This window comes from Aplysia californica, unplaced genomic scaffold (genome assembly GCF_000002075.1).
Source record: "Aplysia californica isolate F4 #8 unplaced genomic scaffold, AplCal3.0 scaffold01659, whole genome shotgun sequence".
In the NCBI taxonomy this organism is placed as follows: domain Eukaryota; kingdom Metazoa; phylum Mollusca; class Gastropoda; order Aplysiida; family Aplysiidae; genus Aplysia; species Aplysia californica.
The window spans coordinates 15,496-34,805 of NW_004798929.1; the positions used below are offsets into that span (position 1 = coordinate 15,496).

Consider the following 19,310-nt stretch of genomic DNA (forward strand, 5'->3'; position numbering starts at 1 on the left):
TTTCCAGGCGTAAGATTATATTTCAACGTCCCCTTTAGTGGTTTTCTGGAAAAATCGATCCATGTCTAAATCTACCCTCCTAACCTAAGATTTAAAGTCTTTCACAAATTATTATACTTGATCTATCTACCTGGAGATACGGAAAGAAGCAAGCTAAGCTAAGTAATCAGACGATCGTGTTTATCTAGCTAGAAGATTGTTCAGTCCAAACAGAACTATTAGGGGTTGGGTCGGGTGCGGTCGGTTTGCTCGCCAGATTGACGGCGCAAAGCAGTTATCGTGTCACAAGTCGATTGCGCCAGACTCGTTGCCTCAAAAACAACACGCCTAATTCAGGCGGCGAGTCAGGTGATCATCCCGCACCGATCCCATCCGCAATAGGCGGGCAACCCGTAGAGGAAAGGAGTGAATGGTCCCCCTTGGCAACATTATTTTTAGTCGTGGAAGAAAGTTTCAGGGTTCTTAACAAAATATTATTTTTCCAAATTTTGTGGAAAATTGGCTAAAATTTGCGAATTCACGAAAATGGCAAAAGTTGCACGCACAAGTTGCAGGATGCGAGCGCAAATTTCTCTGACGACAGGCTAAAGCGTGATGTTGGGAAAAATGAGTCAACTTTTTAATGTTCTAAGTGTATGCTAAAAATAGACGAGGCAGTGATGATCCTGCAATCAGGAAAATCTGCAAATTAGCTGCATCGTTATTTAAGTTGAAGAGTTTAAAACTAAGGTTTATAGCCCGAACTTTCGAGTAAATTGATCAGAAAGAACTAATAAAACTTATAAAAGAGAAAAATTAGACCCTAAAAAACCCAAAAACATTAAAAGAATGAACATGAGCAGAGAAACAATGGTATATATAGCAAAAATGAGTAAATCATGCACAATGGTAGCTGCCCTATACAGTGGAGTCCACTAATAACGAGTCCGGAAAAAACGAGAAGTTATTAAGACACTATTCGAAAATCCCGTTTTTTTCTCCTCTTTACCTTTGTAAATAAAATACTGCTATAGCGCAATCAGACAAACGTGCGAGTCGGTTATAGCGGAATATTGCTGCTGCTGTGCACACTGCATAGGTCAATTATACGTACTGTAAACTAAAACCTCGCCAGTTGAGAAACTTGGTGATCTTGCGAAACAAAGAAAGAGCCCATGTGCGTCCTCAATGAAGGCCGGATCGAATGAGTAGGGAGGGTGTGGCATGCGCAGACAAGCAGAATGCATCGCGTGATAGGCCTTCATAAGCCTAGTTTAGATTATCAAGGCCTACCATGCCTCTCACTTCTCCGATGCGGAGATGGAGAGGTCACAGCAATGTGATGGATGGAGTGAAAGTGTGACGTGCGCAAGCAGACGGAATGCACCACAGGGTGGGGTGGGGTGGGGGAAAACACAGCAGGAGAGTTAGCCCAGAGCCCTTTCTTTCTGATCGCCAACACCGAGCTGTCAGTCCACATCGCTAGATCTAGCGCTAGAGAAAAAAAAACTGATTCGACTTTTGATCAAGTAAGACCTAGAGGTCATGTTAAAACAAAATCATCATCAGGGGAGATATTATAGCAAAAGGAAATAAACAGAACACCAAACTCATAGACTAGTAGGCCTACAAGGCCTACTTTACAGTTTCCCTTGAATTTATTACTGGATCCCTTATAGCGAGAATCCTGCTATAACGGACATTTTGCTCCGGTCCCCTCCCTCTCATTATAACAGGATTCCACTGTATTGTCAACCTGCTACAACTACAACAGTGGCCTAATAAAAGTAGCGATGACAATAAAAAATCATATTTTATACAAATTGCTTTAAAACAAGCTCAAATGAAAGAGGAGTAAATTCTAAGAATTGTGGTTTTTTAATTACAAAAATCCAGGGATAAATAAAGGTTATTGGGATTTTTTGTTGCAAAATTTTGGGGGACATTTATTGGAAAATATCGCCAAAAAGTGGAACTTTTCTTGCTGCATTTTGAGGGAAAACTGTTCATAAGTCAGTAATGAATTGGAATATATGAATGGAACTTGGCATCTAATTCTGCTATCACTTTTTCAATGTCTTTATTACTTTGGACCTTTAAGATTAATATTTGCATGAAAATATTTGTTTAATTGCTCGACATCGCTTCAACTTCAACTGCTACTAATACTGCCATGCCAAGGCAAACCAACGTATCGGCAAAAATTATTAATTTTTGTATCTTCGTTTAAATGGACGCCTATACACATTCTGCATCTTGTGTCAAAGGCAGGAAGACGTATCTGCACAACAAATAGGACATTTCACAATGGCAAACAGATGTAACTGAAGGGCCATGCCCATACTTCCAATGGCAGCGCGACGCAATTTAAAATCATAAAAAGTGCAGATATGTCGCTCTGCCTTGGCTTGGCACGGCAGGATACGGGGGCATAGGCTTGCGAGGCATTACAAAATTTCATAAGTTTCAACACATCTTTACTTAAAAACTACATTGGTCTAATTAAGAACATACTGGGCAGAAATTAGTTGAATTAGAATTTACTCTCCCTGTTACAAATTTAAATGATATATAACTTTGATCTTAAAAGAATCAGCTCTGTTGTGACATAAGCTGACAAAACACCTTTTTTCATTTTGGTGCCAACATTTTTTATTTGCTAAATCGAAAGCCTGATCAGTTATCCTACTTGTGTGAAAAAATAAAATTGAAACAGTAACTAGTCTTTGAATAACTTAGAATTCAAAATTTCGGAACGACTCTTTTTCCTGAAACTGCTCTGAAGAAAAAAAGGCGTTTTGTCAGCTTACATGTTCTCCGATCACCCCCTCAACAACTTAAAGCAAGGTGGGGAAAACCTGGAATGGACTCTTGTATGACCTTATTTAGTTCAAGGCAGCCAATTACATACTGCTAGCAATCTCAAGTGCCTCTCACATGCCAATAGGTTAGCTTGTTCAGTTTTCTGAAATAGTTTCCGGATTTTGCCTCTTATTGCTGGATGGGTGGTAATTTTAAGTTGGTACGTAAAATATAAAATATACTACACACAGAGATCTATGCAGAGCATCTGCCTGGTATACGACGACACAGCAGCTCCTCTTAGTTTTTGAAAAACAGAAAATAATCACACAAACACTGCAATTCAAGAAATCTGTCAGCATTGTACGCTCGCATGTAGTAATTTCTTCAAATTGTCAGCCAATTTTATTTCATTTTCGTCCACAGATTTTAGCATAACTATACTCAGAAGAGAGCCACCCCTGATCGCAAACGGCCCAAAAACTACACCTAGCGAGGTGCCCGATTTCAAGCCCATAGCGCGGCGGGACATTGGTATTGCTATGATAAAATGTCCGACTAAGACCAAAATCAAGCTGACCAACAATAGTATACATCTAGGAGTATGTTAGACAACACCATTGAGCCAGTCAAATTGAAATTCAGAAGGTTCATGAAAAATGAAAAATAGCGTGGGAAAAAAAATCAAAAGGTGTACACTAAGTAGACTGATAATATTCCTTACTGAATTAAAATTTTCAATAATGCCCTCAGTTTTTTAACTGCCTTTAAATGTTGTTATCGATCCAGGGGAAACTTCCTTTAAATAACAATTTAGAACCACGAAAAACAACCATGCGTCATCATAATCAGGATAAATGATTTTCAAAACAGCTATCACATCCATTTTTCCATTTATGACTTTTCTCTCATTTAAACTTAAAAGTAAAATCCAAAGCACAAGCAGAAGAATTTTACTGTCAAAACCATTCTACTTAACAGAATTCCGACTAACTCCATTAACAGTTGTGTGAACTTTATTCAAAAGAAACAAAGCAGCATTCAGATAATAAAATGTTATTTTAACCTTTGAGAGACCGCAATATAGTGCATCTCACAAACTGTTGACTTATTGTCATGCACTGCAGAGAGTAGAGAGGAATGTTGCAACTTTCGGAAAACCAAAGAAATTATTTCCCCAGAGATGCCAACCACAGAAAACCGAAATGAGTATTGGGAAATATGAAAATGTGTATTTTCAGGGGAAAATGTGTATTCTCCACGACCGACCGACCAACTAGTAAAATGTTCAGTGTCCAGGAATATTTCCTGAAAAAAAATTACTAGCTCACCAGCTCGAAAAAGGGAGTACACACGCGTACAATATACATGTGTCCAGTCAACAACATGTTAGTGTTCAGTGTCGTACTGGGGTCTTGTTTGAAGTATTTCAGTTTATTATAATATTTTCGTCTCATTATTATATAAAAAAATTAATCCTGCTTTGAGTGTTCGGAAGGGTCTAGAACAAGAATTTCGACTATCAAGAACCAGTCTGGGTGTCAGAATTCATGTTATGAAATGACAGACTAAAATTATAGCTCAAACTCAGAGAAGAGCAATAACTTGAATGGCTCAGGTAGACCCAAGCACTGTGAGAGTTGTAACAACTGTGGCAGGGCAAGATGCAGTGACACTGAAAATCTGCCAGTCTTGAAACAGAAAGCTACAACATACACTGTAGGTATAATTTACTACACGGCGCACCGGCAGTGGAATTTTAGTTGGCGCGGGGGGTTCCCTGCCGGGCGCCTTATCACGTCGGGGTCACAGGGGGTCAGCTCCCTGTCTGGGCCGACCTAATTTTTGGTACTTTTCAACGTACAATTTAAGGTGTATCCTTGTATTTATGGTAATCCTCATTTAGTGCACCCAAAGCACGCATTTCTGCTCTTGAGACTCAAAAAAGAACGGACGTTGTAACTTGTCTGGTTATTCCGTTAAACGCGCTGGAGTTAGCAATGCTAAATTGTAAATTTTTTTGGACTAGCGTGAATGAAAAAAAATCTATATAAAAAAAAGGCATCGTCAAAATCTGTCGAACTTTTGGAACATGAATGACATAACATTGGTGCAGATACTCAGAAAAGATGGTATCTGCGCTTATAATAGAAGGCTGTAATTTTACAATTTTATCCATCGGGCACACAATTCGCTATGAAGTAATTCCTCTAAATACAACTTTATGTGTCTAATATAATCGTGAATATTCGCATATTTTCTCGAAAGTATATAAAAGTTACCATGAAGTTTCTCTATGAAAAGTACAAATCGATTTTAGTGCTAGAATACATCTTCAAAGTAGATCTAATACACGAACAGTATCTGTTACACTCCAGAAATTCCTTACTTTTCTTAAAACGCTAAGTCTAGGTTTTGTAAGTTGACTGAATAATAGGGATGACTTCTCGTAAGAATAATTTCTAGCTTTCCAGGGACACTGAATCAGCACCAGACTTTTCCAGCTTTTTTTTTCGTTTCTATGACCATTTGCAATAACTGACAATGTGACTGATTTCTTTACATTCATAATTGTGTCCTCGCATATTTCCTACACAAAAACTAAGAATGAATGTTTTAGCGGTCATTATTTTTATTCCATACAAGAAGTTTATCTCTACCCATGTATTTACACGGTTTTGTGGGTTTTTTAATCGCTTAGATTCTATACATGTATTATATCTTTTTAGTTGTATGCAGGCTGCCACAGACACAGCATGATTCATGAACAAACGCTGAGTAACTTTCTCTTGTTTAATAATAAAATAAGAGCTAACGCTTATCGTCTTTAGTTAAAAAATGCAGATGTGCATCTTTCTTCTCTTATAACTTGACTATTACTACCCGCGCAGATTTAAGATTTCTCATGGTAAAAGACATGATATTCGTAGTCAGTTTAACACAGATTTTGGAGAGATCTGTCGAGCCTTTTTTAAATTAACAATCATTTATTCATAAGTTTGTAACTAAAATAGGACTCATTGGGTACTCTACAAAGACTTGTCTAGAACAAAAACTAAGGCACAGAAACTAACCATTCTAACGCATAATAAATCTCAAGACATTGAGCTTTTAGTACATCCGCGTAATGGTTTGCTATGTGGGATGGGGAAGAAGTTATATTGTTTTAAACATAGTCAAAAATGCGAACTTCTTGACTGACACCGGCAAAGTCGCTTCAGGGCTCATTAACCCCGTGACCCCGAGCCGGGGAGCTCCGGCGGGCTGCTAGGTCACTCGAACTAAAACTAACAGAATCGGGCGAAAAGTGACGCCGTGACTATCACCCATCCAATAAAACACGAACACTTAGACTTTATTTCAACAACACAGACTTGCAAAGTATGAAGGGTCCTGATTCCGCACACGGCCTGCACCAACGCGCTCTTTGCAGAGAGCTCTAATCAAAATACTAAAATTGCTTCAAACTTTTTGTCCTCTGGTGTTGCCTTCACCCCCCCCCCCCCCCTCAGCGTATCTTAAAAAAAAAAATCAATAATCCCCTCCCCTTTTCCGTAGTCCTATACTTCGCCATGCCGTTACTCCCACTAAAGACGGTCTTTGCTCTCACGATGCCGTATTTTTATGATGCGAATGCGCGCAGGGTCACTGGCCGGTCACAATGGCGAGCCAGACAATCTAAAAATCGGACGACGCACGTATTTTCTTTTCTTTTTTCCCCCACAAGTGACAGCACAGAGACGAGTCGGAGTATTGATTTAATTTTATTTGCACGGCGACACAGAGTTTATACTGCACAACCTGCATGTCACAAAAGTTGCGTTATCAGACTACCGCTGGCAAACTTCTCTGTGGTAACGACAGCGAAAGTAGATATTGATTTTCCCGATAGAGCCTGCCGCCTGTCCGCGTGGAAGTGAAACGTACTGTCGGACGGGGAAAGGCTGAACGAACATAATATCACAATCGTGACCGGCAAAATTGAACTTACTGACCTTATCGGACTTGGTTTTCAAATATTCCAGTTCCGCGATACTGAAACTATTTTGACAAAAGATGGGACTTGAGATAATTAGGTTTACTCGCCCAAGCTGAATCTCGTATTTTTCGCATTCCAGGATGCGTATTTTCACATGAAAAGTCGTATTCGCATATTTTCGGCAAAAAATTGCACTGATTGGCATCTCTGTTTCCCTTTTCATTTGTAAGGCCTTACCCCTCCTTTCTGTAGTCTTTTATTGAGCAATGCTGAACCTCCTCCACCTTTAGCAAGGCTTGGGTACTTTGACTTCAACTTCTCTTCTTCTCTCTGCTCAATTACTTTTTTGTCTGGCTGTGGTTGTGGTGGTAACTGAGGAAGAAAGGTGATTCAAAAGTCAATTGATCATCTGATGTAAACATTACAAATTACAAACAAAGCACATTCATGCTAATTTATTGATCGATAGTAATTGATAATTAAGTGTGTCAATTCCAATCCCATCTGTCGAACAGCCACACACAGAAATAGACACCAGAGTAAATCAGCATACTGTACTGTAAAATGTGCTCAGCTCAAGAGAGGTGACAGCGCCCAAAGCCAGTGACGACATGAAACAAGCATAGCAATACCACAGGTTTTTTAAAGACAGGTGCTACTAAACCATAAACAACAAAAAGACGAGGTATTAACCTCTTCAATGCCGTAGGTAAATAGGCCCCTATGCCGGAGGAAATCCGGAGAACCATGGCTGCTCACGGGTGACCCAACTCTACCACCCATGACTTTTTTTATTTATGAATATTTCCTCATGAATTTCTGCATGTACATTCTACCTTGAACCACATTTCTATTGACTGATATAATTTGGGGGGAACTTCATTGAGAGATGGATGGAGAAAAGTTGGAGTTAGTAAAATGATGCCAAAATCAACACCACCGAACAACATAAACAACACAAATTCTAGTCATGATAAACTGAGACCAAAAAAGGGGGAATACATGTTGTGTGAGTGTTTGCAGGTAAAAAGTGACAAGAGGCTTTTCCTACCTTATAAAACACTATACAATCCATAAACATGTAAGCCCATTTGTGTTTACTGTCAGTAAGTCATTTTTGGGAGGTAGTGTGTTAGATTTAGAATCTAGATATCTAATTTTCTCTTCAAACTTGAATCTGATTCTGATGCTTTTAAATGGGTGGGAAACTGGAGGTAAACATAAAGGGAAGGTACCCCAATAATAATTACAAGACTTTAATAATAACTTCCCTTATAATTGGTATTAATTAAAACAACCACTGTCACAGTCCCGTAAATTCTACGGGCCATAGGCACAGCGCTACCCGGTTCAGGCGACAATTTGCCTTGGTGCCTCTCCAATTTGCCGTAATGCCCTAAAAATCAAAGGGTCAACCACGGCAATTTTTGCCGTGCGCTTGTATTTTTGTTTTTTAAAAATGTGCCACTATGAAAATAGATCAATATTTGTCCTGTGCTGTCACTTGTGGAAAAAGAAACGAAAAGAAAGTTATACAAGCGTCTTGTCGGGTTCGCCACCACGGTAGGTCAGTGAACCTGTGCGTATCACAACTTAATCAAAAGATACGGCATTGCGTGAGCACTGGTTGTTGGGGTCATCAAAGGCCATTCAAAGTCTGAACACCGCAAAGTATGGGACTCCTAAATGGGGGGAATTATTGATTATTTAAACTTTTAAGATACAATAATTGGGAGGGCGGGGGGGGGGGGAGGCGTGGTTCGTCCATAGAGCACGGTCATGCAGCGCCACCCAAAATTTTTTAATGTTCTATTACATAAAACACCCACAATAATATATTAAAAGAAGGCAGAAACAAACACTAGCCAAATATTATATCAAAACAAGGTCCTCACTGGTGCCATAACTGTCATTTTTGTGTCTATAGCTCCGTAAAACACCTACAATGCCATGCCAAAGTCCATGCGCTTTAGCTAAACATAATCGGATATTCAACAGTGTAACCTGACCTATAAATCGCTCTTGGGGATAACCCAAGCGATGACGACACTCATAGCGAGTTTGGCGGTACATTAATATTAATAAGACGGCACATCTTAAATGTGCTCCTGCTGAACAGTGCCGAAACATAGCCCACAGTAGGCAGTCTAAAAATAAACACGATAGACCGAACGCTATTCTTTGCCAATATTATTATTATGTGAGCCCCGGAGCAATCCAGCGGAGTGCTCAAGTGAATTGTGAATGGTTCATTGTCTCTCTTGCCACTTCGGTGACCGTGAACCTGAGGGAGGTGAACGTGACCGTCCTATGAGTTGTGCATTTAAATGGCTTTGTAGTGGAGTGGTGAAAGTTATTACCTGAGAGGTAAGTTTTAATGTAGGATGAACGAAATTAATGTTTAGCTAACAAACAAATTTAGTACTAGAAATCAAAGCGACATGTAAAAAGAATGAAAATAAAAGCACGAGGTCCTCCCTCACCAACCAAAAGATCCTAAAATTATACACCATCTCATTTACTATGCCCTTGACAATCTGCAGCATGCGTTAGCTTAATTGTGCACATCCACTTTTTAGCCCCACGAGCCGCCCCTGGCAGGGGTATGGAGAAATCCTGTCAGACTTGTCTGAAATCTCATCAAAGCTTCAGTCAGACACTGCTCAGCTTGACAATTGTGTCCATTTTGTCATGGCTAGTGCAAACACACTCACAGCAATGATCAAACCTCAGCAGTGTCTGAAAAAAGCTCTGAATGAAAAAGAAGACTGCAGATGTGAGACAAGTGGCAAGAGATGTGTCTCACAAATAGACGTCCTAATAAAACAACACTATTCTCTGAAATCATCATTATCTGGTGATACTTTTAAAATCACTTGGGGTTTTTTTCCCCATAAGGGACAAACAGTAAGCCAGTATTTTTCTATATTGTCTGGATCTACATATTTTCTATTGTCTGTCTACATATTTTCTATATTGTCTAATCTAGTCATAAGTCATAATATGACATACTGATTGTTTAGGTCTTTTTTAAATAAAACATAAATGTACTTTAAAACTTGTATTTTCAAAACTTGTTTTCACTTATCATAGTCAGAACCTCACACTGTTTAACTGCTTGATAGCAGTTTTTAGTTATTCATTCTTTTTTTTTCATACAAGTTCATAAGTTGTTTTCACTCCTCACTTTTTCTTCTTCATACAAGTTCAAAATTTGTTTTCATTTACCATGATTTGTTCTTATTTTACCACTACACTGCCTGTAAACCACTTTGTTTGAATCTCAAAAGATTAATGGCTTACCTAATTGGTCATGTTATTTACTGTTCCCTATTGTGCCCTATTGTCAACAGTCATATTTATTCATATTAACTCAATCAATAAGAGCTAAAATCTAGTCATAAAGGCATTTAAAAGTCAGATGCAATCGTGATCATTGTTTGATTTAAAACTGTGATTACTAGAGATTTTGTTTTGGTGTGATTTTACTGTGATTTACTTAGCTTTCATTCATGATTTTTAAAATTTTCCGATAACTCTATACTTTTGTTGAGAGCAAGAATAAATTATATTGTTATCTATATAAACGTTGTGATGCATGATCCAGTATTACCAACTTAAATCAACAAAATGATCACCTATAATTTTTGCCTTGGTGCCCTAGCAAACTGCCTCGGTGCCCTCTGACTTTTAGGCCCCACCGAGGCAATTTTTGCCTGCCCTCCTGAACACCTAATTCAAGCCTTGTACCAGGGAAAGCCCATTCAAAGCTCTACAGTTCTTTGCCAATGAAAAGACGGTATTTAATTATCAATCTTTCCGCGAAGCATTTGAATGCACGCATGTCAATTTTTTAACCAGCTGACCATGCATTTCGACCACGAGGGGCTTCGTTTTCCACGGTGACTCTACAGCTCCTAATAATCGGAAACAGGGTTGGTGATTTTTATTTTTTTTTAAAATAAAAATCTAAAAAATCGATTTTTAAAATTTAAATCAGATTTTTTAAAATTTAAATCGGATTTTTTATATTTTAAAAAAAATGTCGACAGAGTTTGGGATTTTTGGTGGCTAAAAGTATGTTCTTTAAGTGCAGAATGCATTGTCTTTATTTTAACTAATGATTAATATAAGCAACTGCAAAAGAAAGCCTCAATCTGCTATTATCAGTGAATTATGGCTACAGACAAAAAATGAAGAAAATGTCAGTCTAAAAGGAAATGGGGGGGGGGGGGGGGGGTAATTATGCATAGATAAACTTGTATTTTATTACAGTGTGCGAGTGTGTGCGCTTGTGTTTGTCTAAAAAGAAAAAGAAAATGCTAATTTCAATTATGAAAAAAAAGTAAATTGAATACTGTATTAATTTACTACTTACAGTGACAGGGGGGAAAGCAGACTTTTAAGCAGGATTATATTAGTCTACTAAACCTTATATCTGTTTTATAAAACCAAGGAAAGGAATTCTGAATGTTTAAATATGTAAAAACAGAATATATTTTGTAAAAAGTGATTTAAATCACAAAATCAAGTTGATTAAAATAAAAAAATCAACTGATTAAAATCAACCCAGCTCTGATTTCAATTATGGGGGAAAAAAGTAAATTGAATACTGTATTATTTTACAGTGAAAGGGCAGACTTTTAAGCATGATTATATTAGTGTACTAAACCTTATTATCTGTTTTATGAAACCTAGGAAAGGAATTCTGAATGTTGAAATATGTAAAAACTTAATAAAAATAAATTTTTAAAAAGTGATTTAAAATCACTGATTTTTATTTTAAAAATCAAGTTGATTTAAATTTTAAAAAATCAACTGATTTAAATCAACCCAACCCTGATCGGAAATATAAACAACTTACAACATTGTAACGAGGAAAAGCTGAATTTTTACAAGGTGTACAGCATTTGGTGTTTGATAGTGAAAGAGCAATGTAAAAGCGATCTGAATTACCCCGATTTCACCGAAACCAAGAGCTCTGAAGGCTATGAGTGCCCTCGAGGCCGTGTTTATGCTACCTACTCCAGCACACTGATGCACTGCTTTGGGGGTCAAACTGCAGTATTGTTTGCTGTAGATCACACATAAAGCCACTAATACTGTCACTAATCAATCATTTTCAAGAAAATTTCAAACCTAACTGCAAAATATCAAATTATGATGGCTGGGGCTGGAAGGGCAAGTGTGAGACAGGAAGGAAAGTAAATAAATACCCCGCTTTGTCATTATGAAGTACATTATGCATGATATTTATAACTGTGTGTATGGAAATTGATCTATCTCATTCTGTTTCTGCCAAAACCACTGCCAGTGCTCGGTGGGCATAACATACAGCTACTTTGAAGTCCAAAGCAGCTTTATATTCATGTAAAACTGAAATAAAGCCCAAATATTCATGATGGCAAATTGAAAGAAACCTTCACTACATCCTGGTCTTTTCCTTGATATCACTGTGAAATCTGCCATGCGAGCCATGTGCATTCTAGTTTCCCTTCTGTTCTGCTATCTTGAAGTGTGAGTTAACTCTTTATCTTCGAGAGGGGTAAACCCACTATGCCCAGGCCCTCTTTACTCTTTTAATACAAAATCTAAAAACGACATTTCTTGCTCGATTCGAGGTATAATATTTTTATATTTTATCTAAAGAGTCAGGCTACAGATCACAGCTCTCTTGACTCTAGGGATAGGGTAAGCTAGGCGTAAGGGTTGGTGAAGGCTAAAGGTTATTTTTTATATACCCTTATTCCCCTTACTTTATCACCCACATTCAGCAAATTTAATAAAATTTAAAATGTGCAGATTCTGGAGTCTGAATGGAAGATTGCAATCAGCCCTTAACTCACTCGTTGCCGTCGCCACAGCTCAGGAAAAGCCGCTGCATGCTGGCTTTTTTTTTTGTTACCTTTTTCAAAATCCAGTTACTCTGTACCTATTTATGTTAGATTTATAAAAAATGGCCAGTTTCAGTACAAGATGTTGAGCTTTATTGAACAGAAATAATTTTGACTCTATGTTATTTTGTTCAGGTTTTATAGCTTTTCAAAAACGAAAAATTTTGGGGATTAAACTTTTTTTTTTAGCCCAACTAGCCAGTACAACATTTTTGCTGTTTTTGCGAGATTGTTGAAGTTTCTGTCCTAAAATACACACAAAAATATGCAGGGTTGGGTTGATTTAAATCAGTTGATTTTTTTGATTTAAATCAACTTGATTTTTTAAATAAAACACTTTTTTAAAAATTTATTTTTATTCAGTTTTTACATATTTCAACATTCAAAATTCCTTTCCTTGGTTTTATTAAACAGATATAAGGTTTAGTAGACTAATATAATCATGCTTAAAAGTCTGCTTTCCCCCCTGTCACTGTAAAATAATACAGTATTCAATTTTCTTTCTTTTCATAATTGAAAACCAGGGTTGGGTTGATTTTTTAAAAATTGAATCAACTTGATTTTAAAAATATAACTGAGTGATTTAAATCACTTTAAAAAAATGTATTGTTTTTACGTCCTCAAACATTCAGAATTCCTTTCCTTGGTTTTATAAAACAGATATAAGGTTTAGTAGACTAATATAATCCTGCTTAAAAGTCTGCTTTCCCCCCTGTCACTGTAAGTAGTAAATTAATACAGTATTCAATTTACTTTTTTTTCATAATTGAAATTAGCATTTTCTTTTTTTTTTAGACAAACACAAGCGCGCACACACACACACGCACACTGTACTAAAATACAAGTTTATCTATGCATAATTACCCCCTCCCCCCCCCCTTTCCTTTTAGACTGACATTTTCTTCATTTTTTTGTCTGTAGCCATAATTCACTGATAATAGCAGATTGAGGCTTTCTTTTGCAGTTGCTTAAATTAATCATTAGTTAAAATAAAGACAATGCATTCTGCACTAAAAGAACATACTTTTAGCCACCAAAAATCCCAAACTGTGTCGACATTTTTAAAAAAATCAAAAAAATCAAAAAATCCGATTTAAATTTAAAAATCGATTTTTTTTTTAAAAATTTAAAAAATCAAAAAAATCACCAACCCTGAAAATATGTAACAAAACAAAGAGAACTAAATTGACAAGTTTATGATGACTTAGGCTACACTATTTCAAGCGTCACCGCTTGAATCATTAGTCATCGTACTAGACTCAGTACTAGCCTAGACCTATTATTAGTACTGGCTCCTACTTCTGTCGACAGGTGATCTACCTCTTTCTCTCATCTCAAACTACCACCACTACCATTATTTTGCACTTCATCATCTGAACCTGAGTTCATTGAATCATAATGGATTCAGAATCTCTAAAATTACGAGCCGTTTTCAATTCATATCGGCATGAACATCACGTTAGCGTTTGGTTGACTTTGGTCACCCGACGGCAAAACAAAACCCAGAAATAGGACAAAGGGAACTCCTGTTCCAAAAATATGCAGGACTTCAAGGGAAATCATTCTGATAAAGTGAAAGTGCTCTGAGTGGTCAAAGGGATGTTACTCTAGTAACTGGGCTATGCCGTTGCCGCATATGCATTGGCAATTATTAGAAATAAAAAGGAAAATACGCGACCGACAGGGGTGCGAGAGCGGCCGACGCCTTTTGACAGACACAGGAGCGGTAATGGCTGTGAATGAGTAAAAAGCATAGCTGCCATTCAGCAATATAATATCAAAAAAAGAAGAAATTCACGTCAAGGCATACGAGCGCTCTCCAAAGGCTAGATTAAAACCAGTGAGATCCAGTGGCATGCTCTTAGAACATCAATGTTTTTGGAAGGGAAAAGTATCCAGATTTGTTAACCACACTGAATTAAAATGTATTTGAAAAAACCCCCACAAGCATTTGACCCAGTTCGTTGTTCAAATTTCTAATGAACTGTTGAAGTCGTACACTATCTGCTTCTTTCTCAGCTCCAGTTCCATTTATTTTTACATTCTGCATCAATTTCTCCCGAATTTCCATCATTTTCAATGACAACTCGGAGCACAATCGTCCTGATGCTCAATCGACACTGTCGCACCACATTAACAACCAACGTGACACTTAAGCGCCAGACACATATAAGGGAAAAGTACGAAGCTAAGGGCGGACATGCGCAAGCCGCGTTTTCGCCTCACTCCCAGTTTGGCGTTTTCCAACATGCCCCCCTGAATTTTACCATAATTTGATGTTTTGCATCCTTGTTCTTTGTGTTGGCTATTTGGTCATCAAGACTTCTGATTGAAGAAAAACTTGATTGAAGAAAGATTGAGTAGACTAGCCAAGTTTGCTGGACCAGGGCCTTCTGTTTGTATTTCACTTGTGACGTCTGACAACAGCTGACTATCTACCAATCGAGTGTCAACACTGTACCCTTCACTACTTTTCCCGTTACTCTGAACACAAGATGAAATCATCATGAAGAAAGACTTCTCAGTGTAGTTCATTTATTATAAAAGGTAGATGATGATTTCATCTGTGAACACGGATTAACAGGGACAATGAGTGATACAGGTAGGGTAGGCCTACGACATAACATGAAATAATATAGGGTACACCACATAACGTACAGAGAATATGAACTAATTACTAATACCATATTTTCCATACACTGATTTCTTCTCTGGATGTAAACAAATGGATCGTGGAATTAAACGAGCAGAACTACAAGATCAGCCAAGAGTTTTAAATGCTTAGCTCAGCTAAACTCTTGTCCTGCGTCTGTGCTGAGGTGGGACTCTTATCAGCAACTAGTAGTACTTAGTACAGGGTTTTACGGCGCTCGCAACTGCATAAGGTCATATGAGCGCGCTATCAGCAACTGATTACATCGGATGTTCCGGGGTCACTCAGTGTGTACTGTTGATGTACAGCGCGCACGCCGGGAAACGTGTGTTTTTACCATGAATACTGTGGGAGTGTGTAAATCGATGATGAAAATAACGCTCTATCTTTCATCTATAGAGCAAGCTTTCTAAAGTGTTACAAACACATAACCCCCTCTCACAAGCTGATAAGACATTACGAGCAGTTTGGTAGAATAAACCTTTCTAGACGCTCTTGTTCAAGTCTTATCATCAATGACCTGAGGTTCGAAATATAAATAAAGGTCAATTTCCGATTGTTTTGCACTCAAGAAATTGTTCTTTGTATCTCTGCACAATGGTATCCAAAACTATCAAACAAGCTTTTTTTTATCAGAGGTCTAGTATCATTTCATACAAAATCAAGCTCATATTTGAAAATTTTTTTATAGAAAAATGGAAGTCTTGTTTCCTGACTCTATTCCTTTTTCGAGCTCCATGTCTAAGGGGGTCAGTTTCTTCTAATTTCATTGGACAAACATTATAAATCTAGAGCTACCAACTTGGGGTGTTTTGAATGAGACGTATGCCTCGATTACGAACCAACGAAGGCGGTTCAAGAAGAAGGCCACAAACGCACACAAGTAAACTTGAAAGCAGACTGACGCACACACACTTTACCTGTGTGAATGGGGGAAGGACTTCCGTAACGAGCGACCATCCCATCAAACACAATAGGGAGTGTGTATACAGACCCGGTAACCGGAAACAAAGTCACAAAGTATACACAGACCCAGTAGGGGAACTCTTTTGTGATTTCGGAAAGTTTCAGCGCCCTCTTGGCTCAGGGTAGACCTAGGTTCTTCTAGATCTATAGGCCTAGTTTCGAGGCTAGCCTAGATCTAGCTATCTAAATGAAGAATGCGGATGTCTTTTCAACGAACGATCATTTTTCCTCCGTTTTGGAGTAGGAGGAATTACAATTTGAAGAAAAGAACAATGTCATAATTTCGATCGAGCAGTCACCCTCCCCCTCTCTCTCTCTCTCTCCTGTCTCTGTGTATCACTCGCATTCTCTTTTTCTTTGTGTCTCTGTATTTCTTTCTCCCACCTATTTCCCATTCAATCTTTCTCTCGTTCCCTCCTGCCAACTGGGGCATGTCATTACATTTTGCTAGCACTTCCCCCAGCTCTCACTCTCTCTCACACACACACACACACACACACTACTGGGTCTGGGCGCTGAAACTTCCTGAAACCACAAAAGAGTTCCCCTACCAGGTCTGTATACTTTGTGACTTTGTTCCTGGGTCTGTATACACTTCGAACACAATAAAGAAGAGGCCTAGACCCCTACCCCTAACCCTACCCCAAGCCCTCAATTCTGCTCTGTCTCATAGTGGTCGCTCGTTACGGAAGTCCTCCCTGAATGGGGATCCGAAGCGGGATCTAAATTGAACAGGAGATGATGCTCGGCACGCGTGCGCTGAGCCAGGGGCCAGACTGCCGAGGGATCAGAACGCAGGTGAGGTGCCGAAATAGGCTTATCGGGCGACATAAACCCGGCCCCCGCAGGACGAGGGTTAGAATAAGATTTCTATGTAAAAGTTTAGTTAGCAGGCCGTTTAGTTAGCAGCATTGCCATTGACCATTGCCATTGGGCTTGGGATGATTGGTTTTGACCCTTTTACTTTTGTCGATTAAGGCTAAATTTAAAAAATAAGAAAGCTAATAGACATCTATTCTAGACCTAGATCTAGATTCTAGAATCTATATCTAGAGTCTAGATCTAGGGACATGAGAATTCATCAGAGAAGGAGTGAGATCAAGGCCAAGGGGTGAAAGTGAAGTGAATGGTGAGTCTTGTTGAGACAACCTAATCTGAGGAAAGAAATTTCGATTTTTATCACCTCATCGTTAACATTGTCTTCATCTTCTTCACGCACTGTTTCACAGGGTGTCGAGGTTCTCTCCTCGGTTGCGTCGGATGCCATAGTATAGAGAGAGGACGGGGAATTTACAAGGGGGAAAAAATTCAGCTTCTATCGATGGCTCTCTCTAGGTACTCTGTACTGCACGGTTTCTTGTTTGCCAATATGGCCGGCTATGACGTCATGACTTATAGGAAAACAATATTTGATAGAACAGGATTCTAAACAATCTGGTACATGAACATTATTGTCCAATATATGTATTTCGTTTCGTTTTCGTTCTCTTAGTAGTCTTAGTACATGTAGTTGTTTCAGAAGGTAAAGTCGATTTTAAAAATAATAAGCCTGCGTATTTATGCCTCCTTATTCCTCCCCAACATATTGTTTTACCTGTACATTAAGCCTTCAGGTGTTGCTTAATTTGTTGTCCCAGCTTTGAATGAAGTTCAAGTTGCGGCTTTACCTCCAGTTACCACGGAGTAATGTTTTCAGTCGAACCTTCCTTTGACGGAAACCTGTAAAACGGAAACCTTTCTTAACAGAATCTCCCCGCTCCCCCTTGATATATTCCTTAATTACCTGTATAAAACGGAGACCTGTCCAACGTGGAAACGGAAAGAAAAATCCGCTCCCTTCCGATGGTTTCACCTGTCTAAGATGGAAAATGATTTGCCCGCTCAGCCCTGATTTGAAACAAAACTCGCAAGTTCGACTCTAAACGTAATCTAATGCTATTACTTTGGCCATGCCGCTGGACGAGGAAGGGGAGTAGGGGTGCAATTTGGGGGTAGATGTTATCCCATCATGTGAGCCCTGAGCGACGCAGATGGTCAGGGTAGTGTGGGTGTGAAATCTCACGATTGCCCATAAGAGTGCTCGAGCAGCGAGCCACTACGGAAACTTTCCTGGGTAGCCAGAAGCCAGAGGTGTGAAATTAGATTAACCAATGCCTGCCGCCCTGATAGTACGGCCAGCCGATAAAAGAGTTCATTGAATCGTTGTTACATGATGGCAGTGAGGGGTGGCATTGGTTGACTGTGCTTGTTACACCGGTGGGTGGGGCTAAGGGTGAAAGCAAAGGAGATGTCCAAACGTTTCTGTTTTTAATAAGTCAAACAGTGGTCCTATGAACGGCAAGCGCTGTTGGTAATTGGATAAGTAAGACTGAGGCATGTCATTATCAGACAGGATAGCAATTGAGAGGTGTGAAGTTTTGACCACTGCCTGCCAATCGGACAAGCCATCCTTTATCCCACCGGGCTGGGCCTTTGAACCCCCCCCCCCACCCCCTTTCCATCTCCCCCTAAATTCCCCTGTCTAAGACGGAAAATGCCCAAGACGGAATTGTTTTCTATGGCTCCCGTGCGATTCCATCGTACACAGGTTCGACTGCATAATATTATGTATAAGGAGTAGGCTAGCTACCGGAGAGGAGGTGCCCCTTCTCCACACCCAATAGGCCTAATACTAGTAAATAGAAGTGAAGTTCCCACTCAATATAAAGCTATATGCGTTTTACAGTCTGTATTGATATATTACGATCAACACGCACACACAAGCACGCACATACATACACACCAAGGAACTTTTTTCCCCCTTGATACACACACAAACACACACACACACACACACACACACACACACACACACACACACACACACACACACACACACACACACACACACACTCACTCGACTCACTCATTCACGCTAACACACCCACGCACAAACACACGTACTCACGCACGGGCACACACACACACACACACACACACACACACACACACACACACACACACAAGCACATGACAGACGCACAGACAGACAGACAAT

At 39.0% G+C, this 19,310-nt stretch overlaps 1 protein-coding gene across 1 annotated transcript in view; it reads right to left on the reverse strand.

The window, feature by feature from the left end:
* LOC101861262 (cAMP-regulated phosphoprotein 19) overlaps positions 1-17,664 on the reverse strand; it is a 30,485-nt gene extending 12,821 nt beyond the window's left edge. The window contains exons 1-2 of the mRNA XM_005113148.3: positions 17,457-17,664; positions 6,998-7,132 (exon numbers count right to left, since the gene is read on the reverse strand). Of these exons, the coding sequence (XP_005113205.1) occupies positions 6,998-7,132; positions 17,457-17,540 (219 nt within the window). The 5' untranslated portion in view covers positions 17,541-17,664. The remainder of the gene's footprint in view (positions 1-6,997; positions 7,133-17,456) is intronic.
* Between the last annotated feature and the right edge of the window lie 1,646 nt (positions 17,665-19,310).